The sequence below is a fragment of the Macadamia integrifolia genome, chromosome 3, assembly GCF_013358625.1.
Source record: "Macadamia integrifolia cultivar HAES 741 chromosome 3, SCU_Mint_v3, whole genome shotgun sequence".
NCBI classification, from domain to species: Eukaryota; Viridiplantae; Streptophyta; class Magnoliopsida; order Proteales; family Proteaceae; genus Macadamia; species Macadamia integrifolia.
Genome location: NC_056559.1, coordinates 10,801,725 through 10,813,474, shown reverse-complemented (window position 1 = coordinate 10,813,474; position 11,750 = coordinate 10,801,725). Strand labels below are relative to the sequence as shown.

Here is an 11,750-nt window from a genome sequence, read left to right as displayed (position 1 = left end):
TATAACTTACACGCATCTTCATCAGCAACCCCAAGCGACAGTGCAAACTGTTCAAGCAGAAATTTTAAGGATGGACAAGAGTCGGTCCAGTAGCCACCTATGCTTTGTCAGAGTTGTTCAGCATGTATGATGACTAGTAAAATAGGAAAAAGAAAACTATCCGCTTTTTACACCTTTAATGTAAGTGCGGAAGTAAAAGGACTATGTCACACCCATGATGTTTCCATGTGATCTCTCATTGGCTTGCGTGTTGACACAATGACCATGGAAGCGAGTAAGCTCAGAAATTGAGAGTGAAAAAACTCATCCTTTTTCGATTCTGGCTATTGCTCTAAGGCAGAAGGAAGGTGTAGACATGGAGAGTTAATCTATGTGGAAGACGGCAGGGAGGAGTTGCTTGTTGAACTAATTATCATACATAATAGTTCTTGCAGTTGACAAGGAAGTCATATATAATCATTTTCAACTTTGATTAAATCTCTCTTCTATCAATTGTAGTTAGTAGGTGTCAATTCAAAAGGCCCAACCTTAAAACCCAGAAAGTCAATTCAATGATGCAATTAAGCATGAAGTCAAACACCAAAATTGGGAAAAATCCTCTCCATTGAACTCAGCTCTTATGCTCATATGCCTTTCTGAATCCTCAAAGGCTAAAACTGGTCAACACCTTCCAGTAATTTGTTGTGAGTTTCACTTACATGTGTCTCTGTAAACAGTAATGGAAGTTTTTTCATTTTCTCTACCGATTTAGAGAAAGGGTCAAAGTTTTGATTTCCCAGAAGATTTCATTAGAGCTCATCTACAGTTTTATCTTTCTTTCTTGGGAGCTGGACAGTTGGTCCACGGATTCTCCCACTGCCCTTTCTCCTCATCAATCCTTTAAAAACAGAAATTAGGGACAGGGTTCCATCAATCTTTTGTTCTTTTTCCCATATATATATATATATGGAAAGCATATCCATGGCTTAACCTACTTACCCAAGATAACTAGGCAATGGGGAGCTTCAACTCTTGTTCCAGTCGTAGCAGAGGGTATTTCTTCTTCTTCTTCTTCCTTAATTCATCATTTTTGTGATCTCTCACTTGCTCTTCTGGAATGTTAGAGCCGTCTCCTCGTCTTACTTCTCTTTTCTGACTCTGGAGTTGTTCATGTTTTAATGGGAATTGCACTCTTGGATTTCTGCTTGCAGAAGAAGATCCAAATTGAAGAGGACATCTTTCCAGACAATGAATACCCATCTTGCAACTCATCATCATCATCATCATCATCATCATCATCATCAGCAAGGCATAAAGACAGTTGCAGTAGAGCAGCTTTGCAAGTTCTCAACCAGCTCAGCTCTTTGCATGAACATAGTGACATGGAACATGAATGGGAAGGTGAGAACAAAAATCATTTTGCCTAATTCTTTTCTTCTTTTAATTAATTGGTTTTAAAGAGCAAAATAGAAAGATCTTAATGAATATGCGTTTCTTCTGAGTTGAATTTTGTTTGATTTTTGCCTGTAATGAAGGTTTCCTACCAAGACCTAGCAGAGCTCGTGGGAGTTGACAGGAAGTGTGATCTAATCGTGATTGGTTTGCAAGAAGTCCCACGATGCAACATTGGTCGGTTGTTGCAGAAAACACTGGTTGAAACCCACAGGTATGAGATCTCCCACCTGCTGCTCTCTATGGTTAAATTTCTTCGTCTTAAGGACTTGGGTAGAACTTATCTTTGAAAGCTAGTCTTTAAGTAAAAGATATCCAATTACCAATATAAGTCTCCATATCAGGCTACTCAGGTTCCACGTGGAACCCAAAACAACACTCCGTGATATTCCTCATTGTTCTTTTTGAATTGCCTCTAGATATATTCGAGTTTGTAGTCCATATACTTGGCAGCATAAGTTGCAGAGCAAACCTAAATTAAGATTATTCTGGGTGGGTTGTTGGTGATTATTGTTTCCAACTCTCTAGATATAAAAAAAAAAAACTTCTCCAATCCAGTGGACTCTCATTTCTTTAGGTTAATTAAACTAGGGATGGCCTACACAACTTTAGCTAGTCTTTAAATTATACATTTTGAATAGATCAACAGTCTCTGGAAGCTCTTAAACAAATCTTCTGGCCTTGCTAGAAAAATTGACTCTAATAATGGTATCTCAGTCCATTAAGTCGTGTATTAGGCAAAGTTAGGCATTGATTGATAAGAAATTAGAGAGAAAATATGATACCATAATACCTTAAAAAAATAAAAGGAAATCATTAGTCAATCCAGTAGGCTCTGACCTACCATGTAAGGAATGTATCAAATCCAGGAGCGGTTGAATAATGTATGGTGGCCAACCCAGATTGGGTAGCATTGTGACCTAATGCGTCCATTCTTTGTCCTCCTTTTCTTCTGATCATTACCCTATTTTGCTGAACACTTGTTTTATAAATCAATCCAAAATTTTAAATTCTAATTAAACATCTAAGCTGCAGGGTTATAAAAACTGGATCGGATCGGCTAATTCGGAACCCGATTCTGGTTTTTTAAACCCTGGAACAGCTGCCTTGTCGTCCCACCTGAATGTGAATTACTACACTGAGTCACTGAGTGGTATAATCACTAACTTATGTGGTTCTTATGTCTCTTGCATTACCAAAGCCTTCTAGGCAAAGCCATCATGCAATCTCTGCAATTATTTGTGTTTGGGCCGAAGAACTCTGACCTCTTCATTAAAGGTGAGGCGTCTGCCATTTCCATTTTAGTCCAATGTCAAGATAACTGCCTCTGTGCTTACCAACAGAAATGATCATTTGTTACTCCTTTGTCATCTTATTTGCAGAAGTCAAGGTTGACAAGCATGCTGTTGGGGGTTTTGGAGGATTAATTAGAAGAAAGAAAGGGGCTGTTGCAGTCAGCATTAGCTTCAAAGGAATCCGAATGGTGTTCATTTCTTGCCATTTGTCAGGTCTGTTCCATATAAAATGTATTTAACTGAGTTCTATAACAGAGCTGGCCTGATCCACCTGATCCATATCGGTATTGAGCTCCGGCAATACCAATACTTAGAATCATGGTTGTAACAAAAGTTAGGCTATATTGAGTTGGGTCTGAGTCAGTCTTGAACTTGATCAGTTGCACCAGTATTGCACCTTGTTTGGAATGCCTGTTATTGTTTAACACAATTGTACTATTACTGATAATATATGCAGCTCATGCGCGTAATGTGGAAGAGAGGAATTCTCAATTCAGGCATATATCACACTCCCTCTTCTCCAAGAACCAAAACCCTTATGCAAGACCCTCTCAAATCACAGTGTGGCTAGGGGATCTCAACTACAGAATACATGGGATTGACACGCTGCCGGCTAGAAATCTGATTCAGAAAAACCTTCATGGGGTAAGTTTGTATGTTTTGGTTTCAGTATCCCTTTCTTGTGATGGGAAATATCATTTTTCTTTTCTATCTTGTTTCTACATGATGAACTAGTGGAAGTCAAGAACCTCATTAGCAGATACTTCAGAACAGAGTAGTGCTTAAGAACGAACATGGAAATGTAATGAAGAGACATTGAAACAGTTGCATTAGAATTCAAAGGACCCTCATGTAAATACAAGCTAGTGACTATGTCAGTTTTGATAGCACCGATAATATTCTTTCCAAATGATTTCCTTCACAAAATTCTAATAAACTCAACAAAGTTTCCATCCTGACAAATTAAGGCCAGTAACACAAATCATTTTCCTCAGTTCCACTTTATTAAGGGCCATATTTAGTATGATTATTAAGCCTTCAGGCATTATCTTCCTTGACTCACATTTTGTTTTTGAGTTTCCCCTAGTTCTTTTAAGAACACTCTCTTCCACTATTAATCTCTTATTCCTGTTAAAGTTGCTAGTCTTTGTCACAGCATACTTTTTAAAACATGTTCTAATTTTCCTTCTACCCAATTGTAATTCTTTTGGCACCCTGATTCATTCAAGAACAAAGCCACATCTAGGTTCTCTGGAAGTCCCTTTGTTGAACAGGTAAAGTAGGGAAACATGCTTTTAAAGATAGTTGAGGACAAAAGAAACTAGCCTTTCCTGTTTGTCTTAATATAAGTTCCACAGGTAGGTAAGGCATATGGAAAAGGTAAAATATATCCAAGCTATCTCATTATTTGAGATCTCATCTCTACCACCACAATTGAACCTTTAAATCTTAAGCAGGTTTCATAATAGGAGGAAATTAAAACATAAGATAAATAATAGAACAAAATGGGAGTTAATTTAAACATTGATCACATACAATAGATTATTCTGGTCATTCACTAGCTTTGTGCGATTGATGGCTTCTATGCAAAAAAAGAGACTGTTAGAGATGGCAGAAATTATGAACAGAATGAACTGTATAATTGGATATGGTTTTCAGAATCCATGCTGGAAGCCGGCCCGACTTCCACCCCCTCCATAAGTATAAACAGTGCATGTTGATGCATTTGTAATTTGTCCCAATATGGAACACTGACATAAATAGTTAGGATAAGATTGAATTAAGTTACTTGGGCAACATTTATGGAAGTAAGGTTTGAATTTGTCACTAGCCTCAATCATACTGTGAACTTTGCATTCAATATAATTAACAGACACTTTATTTTTGTACTAATCTTCTACACTTCCAATGAACACTCAGCTGCTCAAAAATAACGATCAACTCCTTCAAGAAGCTGAACGAGGACAAGTTTTCAGTGGATATTCTGAAGGTACACTAGCATTCAAGCCAACATACAAATATAATATCGGGAGTAACAACTATGATACAAGTTACAAGGTAGTTCTTAGTTCTTAATACTCCTAAGGTATTTAGATAGTTCTCCCATTGCACATGGATGTCCTGTTTTTTTTCTTATCTACTGAGTTTTCTTCTCTTTAAATGTTACTATCAGGTAAGAGTACCATCATGGACTGATAGGATCTTGTACAAGATCGAAAAGTTTTGCAACATTGAGGCGACTTTACATTCTTACGAATCGATTGATGGCATCCATAGTTCTGATCATAAACCAGTGAAGGCTCATCTATGCTTGAAAGTAAACAAACTATCATCAACTACCCCTATTAAAGCAGTTCTGTAAATACAGAACAGAAATTACTTCTCCATTTTTTTCCCCTAGCGGATGAAATGAAGCTGAGGATCAATCCAAATGCTTCAAATGAATCAACACCATTAGTCTTCTTATTCAAGTGTCCAATCCAGCCCAGTCACTTATTTTATTGATTTTTGGGATTTTCCCCTGTAAATAATATATTATAACATTGAGATAAATGATAATTCAAAATCAAAGGTATGATTCTGTATTAGCACTACAAAGGTTTTCAAGAAATGAAACTAAGATGGTGTCTTTGGCATTATATTGTAGATCCATGAAGTGCTATTTTTGATTCCCAAGAGTGCAAAATTGCACTTACTTCACAGTTTACAATCCCAGAAGTTCTTTTGAAAAAAATTATGCCTTTTTTTTTTCCTCCAAACTTTCCCTAATTTTCAAACAGATTTTTGTCATTATTACAGAAAATTCTTCAGTCACATCTGTACCTACCGCCAAGGCAAAATATCCATTGAAAAGAAAGCTTGAACATTGAATTGTGGTGCATAGAGGAAATATCAACAATGAACAGGGGAAAACTATGAGAATTACAGATCAAAATCCATGAATAGATATTTAGAAAAGTGAAAAGCTTTTTGCGGAAGAATCATCACATGAAAAGTACCGTGTGCTTTCTTCTCTTCAGTGATTGGGCCACTTAATTCTTTCATAGCATATTTTCCTAATTGTTAAAGCTTTTCTTTCTATATTAGATGAACTGTGTTTTAGGGTTTGTCCTATTTGATTTAGGGACCTCTCAACCATTCTTTTGGTCTGCCCAAAAAAGGTTGTAGGGGTTGCCTTAATCTGTATTTTTATATTTTTCTTTTTCCTTAGTGCATACAAATTAACTATCAAAAAAAAAAAAAAAAATCCATGAATAGTTGGGTAACTAACAAACAAACAAATTAGCAAAGTCAAATGGATTTAACTTGCAGTTTCGAGTTCTTACCTCTGATTTATGTGGCATGAAACAACCCTAGCTTGGAAAGAAGGAATGAGAAATATAAGCTTGGCCATGAATAGCTTCTGGACTATTATTTGGCCACCTTGTATATGAATCCTGAAAACATTTTTGAAGAAAAGGGTTGCAGAATCTGGAGAACTAAGAAGAAGAAGAAGATTTTCAATTTTTGGTAAGGAACTGAGAAGATTCACAAAGATTTCTATCTTGGAAAAATTGGTATTCATTTCAGAGATCTTTAGTAGTTCAAATAAGGGCTAAAAGAAAATTTGGGAAACAATGCAAGCCCATGCTCATAAATTTTGGATGGGCTGGGCTTGGACATTTTGGACTGAGATCCTATTGAGTGGTGGTAGCTGCAAAATGGAAGCTAGGCTTAGTCTGTTTCAGCCCAGCCCACTCTACAAAAATATAAAGAGTAGACACCATTCCGATTCCAGATGGTGTCATTACCGATCCGAATCGACGATACCGATTCCTCAAATTATGAGGAGATTGCCATTTTTATGGTTTGTTGTTCCAATTTTATGTCCACAAGAGGTTTCTACTTTATAGTGGGACACTGAAGATAGTGCCAAAATCCATTGTCTTTTAATGTCTTTTCACATGACATATAAAAGGAGGAGATAGATAGTTTGTGCTGATAGCTTCTTTTTTGGGACCATTATTTTCTATCATGTCCTGGCATGTTTCGCATTTAAAGTTTTTGTTGATATATTGTCTATGTCAGACTGGACAATCCATATGGCCCCACTAAGAAATAAAATTTGGGAACATAAAAATATAGTAATTTTAAGACATATTGAAAATACAAAGAAAAATGTTTAATGGGATTAACTAAGTTGGAAATTTTGTTTCTGTTTTGAATGGAATTTGGAATTTAGTTACTAAACCCAAGTGTATGCCCCTTAAACAAGTTTAATTATCGGATTTTTTTTGTTGTTTCAGTCTATTTCGGCCGTAATTTCCCGAAATCGGATTAATCTAAAGAGTGAGGAATAACCATGAACTCCACAAAAAAATGTTATTTTTATTATAGTGTAACATATTCCCATATTTGGACCAAAAAGTTCCACAAAAATTTTACTCAGTTCACTCTGAAATTGATTTTGTTCAGAATTGGCAACAAATGATAGGACATCTTGTTTGTATCTTCAGGTAACTCATTTTGATTTGAGAGAGAGAGAGAGAGAGAGAGAGAGAGAGAGAGAGAATAATGTGAAGTGGGGGAGAGAGGGAAGCCAAATGAAGCCAAAACTGTGATAGACGTGAGGAGAAGCATCCAAATAGCCAAAGTGAAAGGTCCATCCACAGTTCCAAACTCTCTGCCGCCTTTACTAATAAATCCCTCGTGGGTCCCAATCCCACATTGCCATGGCGAAGGGCCTAAGGCATAAGGGCAACTCTGTCCTAAATCCTTGAACAAGGACCCTATCTAAACCCTAGATGATCCTGCATGCCTCTCTCTCTCTCTCTCTCTCTCTCTCTCTCTCTCACCTTCCTTCCACAGCCTGGCACCTTTCACTCTTGGACACGTTTCGACTTCTCAGCGATCCTTCATCTGATTGGACCACTAACCCACGTGGACATGGCCACCCCTTGGCCGGCAGGCCACGTGTACACTCAGCAATATTAATGACTACTCTCTAAGAGAAGCAATTGGACCACCTCATTTGAGTTAGTCCACGTCGACCTTCTTCCATATATATCTCCTCATATTCCTCTACTGCCCTCTTTAGTCCCCTATAGTGTTTTGCTTTAATAATTTCATGTCGTTATCTCATCCACAGCCACAGGTAGCCATGGCCCCTAACTGCCATAGTCTTCTGCAACCAACTCTCTCTCTCTCTCCTCAGTGATGACTGATCTCTCACCATCTCCCATTTTTTTTCCTGAAATTTACAAAGGATATTAATTGAAGAACAAAGAAAAGATGAAAAGGAGTGAAACACAAGAACTTATTAGTTGAAGTTGAAAGGAAAAGGAAAAGGAAAAGGAAAAGGAAAAGTTAATATCTGAGGAGGAAGCCATACCATGAGAATGTTGGATCCTTTTGAAGGGTACCTTCTGATGAGTAGAGAATCTGAAAGTGACCCATTAATTTTGACCCTCCCCTTGGAGGTTGGGACTTTGTGATTTGAGAGGGATATATGTTGGCCATTTGAAGCTTTTTGGGTCTGTCAATCAATGTAATTAAGGCTTCATTATTCCCAAGAGAAAAAATAAAAATAAAAATTAGGGCTCCATTCTCCAAGGTGCACGAAAAGTGGAAAATTCCATTACTGCTACAACCTTTGCAATCACAGCTGTGAGGAGTGAGAGCCCACCAGTAAACAGACCAGACTTTGTGAGCTAGATAAGGGTCCGGTTTTACTGTGTATCCACCAGTTAAACCTCGGCTGCTCCGATCTAATCTTTTAAAGTTCTGGTGCTCCACTCCTCCTATGTTGAGAGCTAGCTTGCAGAAAGTACGATACTAAACCCTAAGATAAAGATTTTAAAAAAGAAGAAGAAAGAAATGATGCAATGCTATAAGTCTATAACTCATAAATGAGTAAAGTGGAGCTCTTTATCTGCTATAGCTCATAAATGAGAAAATTCTTTTTTTTTTCTTTATTGGATTAGAATATGTAAAGGAGAAGAACTTCAAGAACATTTGGGTTGAAAGGGACTAAACAAACAATGGTTATAATTATATATACGGGAAGTATTTCCTGGAAATTTCAGCAACAATGGGAATAGCATCAACCTTTTCTTCGCATTATTACTTGGCACATTTTTCAATATGAAAATTTATCGTGCCACCTCTGGAGAATGTCATAATGTTAAGACCACCCCCTCTGCTTCACCAAATTATTCTCAGATCCTCTACCATTAGTCACTGTTAAATGTGGAGTTAGATGACCATTATACCTTTACCATTAAAAAACTCTTGTTTTAACCATAATACCCTTTGCCATTAAAAAACATATCAACTTCACCTTTTACTTACCTTCACCGAGAAAAATCGAACTCAACCTTCCCATCGTTGATGAAGGATTGAGAATGGCCTTCATTCATTACCGGCGAGGTATGTCTCTCTTTCTCACTCTCATTCTCTATCTGGATTTACAGTGCAATGCAATTCTATTTTTGTTAAGTTTGTCTCGAATTCTTGACCCATTTTGAAGATTGACCCGGGCCGACATATTTTGGTGGTGACCTGAATGGAAAAATTTCTTAGATCTGTGATGGAAGTAGAGGGGTTAGACTGATAGGCCAAAGCTCGGAGCCCATCATTGATCTCGTATGGGGGTGCGGGGGCTATGCCCCCGCGGTATGGTTCAATCGGATCGACCGTGACCCGATGGGTCGACCCACAATTTGGTGTATATATAATATACTGTTGCTTGTTGAGAAAGTCATTGTATTCCAGGGTTTTTCACGCAGCTAGGGTTTCAGGGCGAGTTTTTCCTCGCCCTGCTAGGGTGTAATTTCTCTTCTGCATAGTGAATCATCTTCTTCTTCGCCCGAAGACGTAGCACACCACCTTGGTGTGTGAACCTCGTTAAATCTCTATATCGTATGGATCTATTGTCTCTTTATTATTCGTGTTTCTTGGTGTTTGATCTTACAATTTTGAATGCCTCAACTTTGAAATTCTTGGATTGGCCAAGATGATAATTGAATTTTTCATTCTTGATATGGAAATCCCTATTTTATTAATAGATGGTAGAAAACTCACAATTGGGTTACTAGTAATGAGAGTGGCTGCTGCGTATGAGACAATAGAAACCCATTACGTGACAACAATAGAAAGTAACAAACCTTGTCAAAAGGGATATGAAACCCATTGTTATCTTATTACAGTACCAGTCATTTCTAATGACAATTTAGCCATATGGATGCTTTCTGTACTTGCCTGCCATGATGGCAAGAATAAAATTGCTATTATGGAGGTTGGAGCAATTGAAGTTCTTACTAAGAGGATTTCTCAATGTTTGTCTCAAGCTACTCAGGTATTTCAAATATTATTTCTGCGGTTCAGTACTCTGTGTTGGAACCTCTGAATTATGGATTTATTCTTGAATAGGTCATAATTTGTAGATGATATTATCTGTGCATTGGCATGACAAACTCTTTATTGTTGTTGTTTCGTTTTGCATGGTCAGTCCTGCCACATACCATTGATGCACCTACCATTGTTGAAGCTCATATTTACCTTCTGTGCATATAATTTCTGCAAGGTGATTTTAGAGAAGATGCCAGTACATGGGTTTGTGCTTTACTGCTTGCAATACTGTTCCAAGACAGAGATATCATTCGAGCACCTGCAACCATGCACTCAATACCCATAGTTGCAAGTTTGTTGAGATCGGAGGAGTCAACAAACAGATATTTTGCAACACAAGCAGCGGCAAGTCTTGTCTATAATGGTAGCAGAGGGACTCTTCTGACCGTCGCAAATTTAGGGGCAGCAGGTGGACTTATTTCTTTACTTGGTTGTGCAGATGCTGATATATGTAATCTTTTGGAACTATCAGAGAAGTTTTCTTTGCTCCACAATCTAGAGCAAGTAGCTTTGGAGAGGTTGTTTAGAGTGGATGACATTAGAGTTGGTGCTACTTCTCGGAAGCGATGCCTCTTTGTGTTGATCTGCTAAAACCAATTCTAGATCGACTAGGGGCACCCTTTCTGGCTCTTGGACTCCTAACTCGGCTTGCAATTACTATGTGAATGTCCATCAAGAGCCCTAGTCGTCCGTTGCTGATGCCGCTGCCGCTGCTATGAACGATCCCCGGTGGTTCAACAGCGGCGAGTTGAGAGAGATAAATTAGGTCTTCGAATTGGGTCGAAAAGATATCAATTTGGGTAAAGAACTATTACCTTTTGGTAAGGGTATTTTTGGTACTTTCAATTCAATAAGGGCATTTTGGTATTTAAAATAAAATATAGTTGTTGACATCAGCAACTATAGTATATTCCTTAACAGTGACTGACGGTAGGGGGTCTGAGAATAATTTGGTGAAACAGAGGGGGTGGTCTTAACATTGTGGCATTCTCCAGGGGTGGCGTGGTGAATTTCCCTTTCCAATATTATAGAGAAGCAATGTCATCACGGATTTGATTGCAAAGAATTGTGCTATGATAGAACCTTGTTATTGGTTTGATTGATGGACTTGAGGCATATTTGTTAGTGAATATTTATTAATTATTTTCTTAAAGGGTACTATTGATGACAATGCCGAAGGTGCTCTCTTTAAATGAATCTTGAGAAGAATATTCTTGAGCTTTGCTGATGGCCAAGTTGGACGTGGAGTCTTAAGATCTTTAGTGTATGCCTCTTTTTATGCTTTTTTAATTTTCCTATACATCTAAAAATGCCCAAATGCAAATCCTATGATCCTATTTTATTTGTGCTTAATATATTTTTTGTTGATTTATAGCAACAAAAATTATCTGCTGTTCTATAGAGTTACTTGTTATGCTATTTTTTCCTGACTGATGTATTTCTTTTTTTTTCTTTTTTTCTTCCTCTTTTTTCTTTTCTTTTCTTTTTTTTGGAGGGGGTGTGGTTGTCGGTGAGGGTGGGGGGTGGGTGATAAAATTAATTGATGCGTTTAATGCAGCTAAGTAGAACAATTTCAATACTAACGTAGGCAAATTCCCCTCCATATATAAGGTTACAGGAGGGTTGAAGTCAGAA

General features: G+C 37.6%; 2 protein-coding genes across 2 annotated transcripts; both read left to right on the top strand.

Moving 5' to 3' along the window:
• Nucleotides 1-891: 891 nt before the first annotated feature.
• LOC122072656 (type IV inositol polyphosphate 5-phosphatase 11) lies at nucleotides 892-5,365 on the top strand. The gene is made up of 8 exons (XM_042637033.1): nucleotides 892-1,032; nucleotides 1,191-1,380; nucleotides 1,515-1,645; nucleotides 2,633-2,709; nucleotides 2,814-2,939; nucleotides 3,184-3,371; nucleotides 4,647-4,784; nucleotides 4,900-5,365. Exons 1-8 carry the CDS (start codon nucleotides 995-997, stop codon nucleotides 5,086-5,088), a joined length of 1,077 nt encoding a protein of 358 aa, XP_042492967.1. The 5' UTR covers nucleotides 892-994; the 3' UTR covers nucleotides 5,089-5,365.
• Nucleotides 5,366-9,836: 4,471 nt separating this feature from the next.
• LOC122072655 (protein CELLULOSE SYNTHASE INTERACTIVE 1-like) lies at nucleotides 9,837-11,454 on the top strand. The gene is made up of 2 exons (XM_042637032.1): nucleotides 9,837-10,062; nucleotides 10,290-11,454. The coding sequence occupies exons 1-2, from the start codon at nucleotides 9,949-9,951 to the stop codon at nucleotides 10,704-10,706; spliced, it is 531 nt and encodes a 176-aa protein (XP_042492966.1). The 5' UTR covers nucleotides 9,837-9,948; the 3' UTR covers nucleotides 10,707-11,454.
• The last annotated feature ends 296 nt before the right edge of the window (nucleotides 11,455-11,750 follow it).

What these genes read in the sequence shown, in the direction of transcription:
- LOC122072656 (XM_042637033.1), top strand. Translation starts at nt 995, where the DNA reads ATGGGGAGCTTCAACTCTTGTTCCAGTCGTAGCAGAGG. An exon ending in TGTTCCAGTCGTAGCAGAGG is followed by an intron (nt 1,033 to 1,190) that starts GTATTTCTTCTT and finishes TTCTGCTTGCAG; the next exon opens with AAGAAGATCCAAATTGAAGA. An exon ending in ACTATGATACAAGTTACAAG is followed by an intron (nt 4,785 to 4,899) that starts GTAGTTCTTAGT and finishes TGTTACTATCAG; the next exon opens with GTAAGAGTACCATCATGGAC.
- LOC122072655 (XM_042637032.1), top strand. Translation starts at nt 9,949, where the DNA reads ATGCTTTCTGTACTTGCCTGCCATGATGGCAAGAATAAAATTGCTATT. An exon ending in GTTTGTCTCAAGCTACTCAG is followed by an intron (nt 10,063 to 10,289) that starts GTATTTCAAATA and finishes TAATTTCTGCAA; the next exon opens with GGTGATTTTAGAGAAGATGC.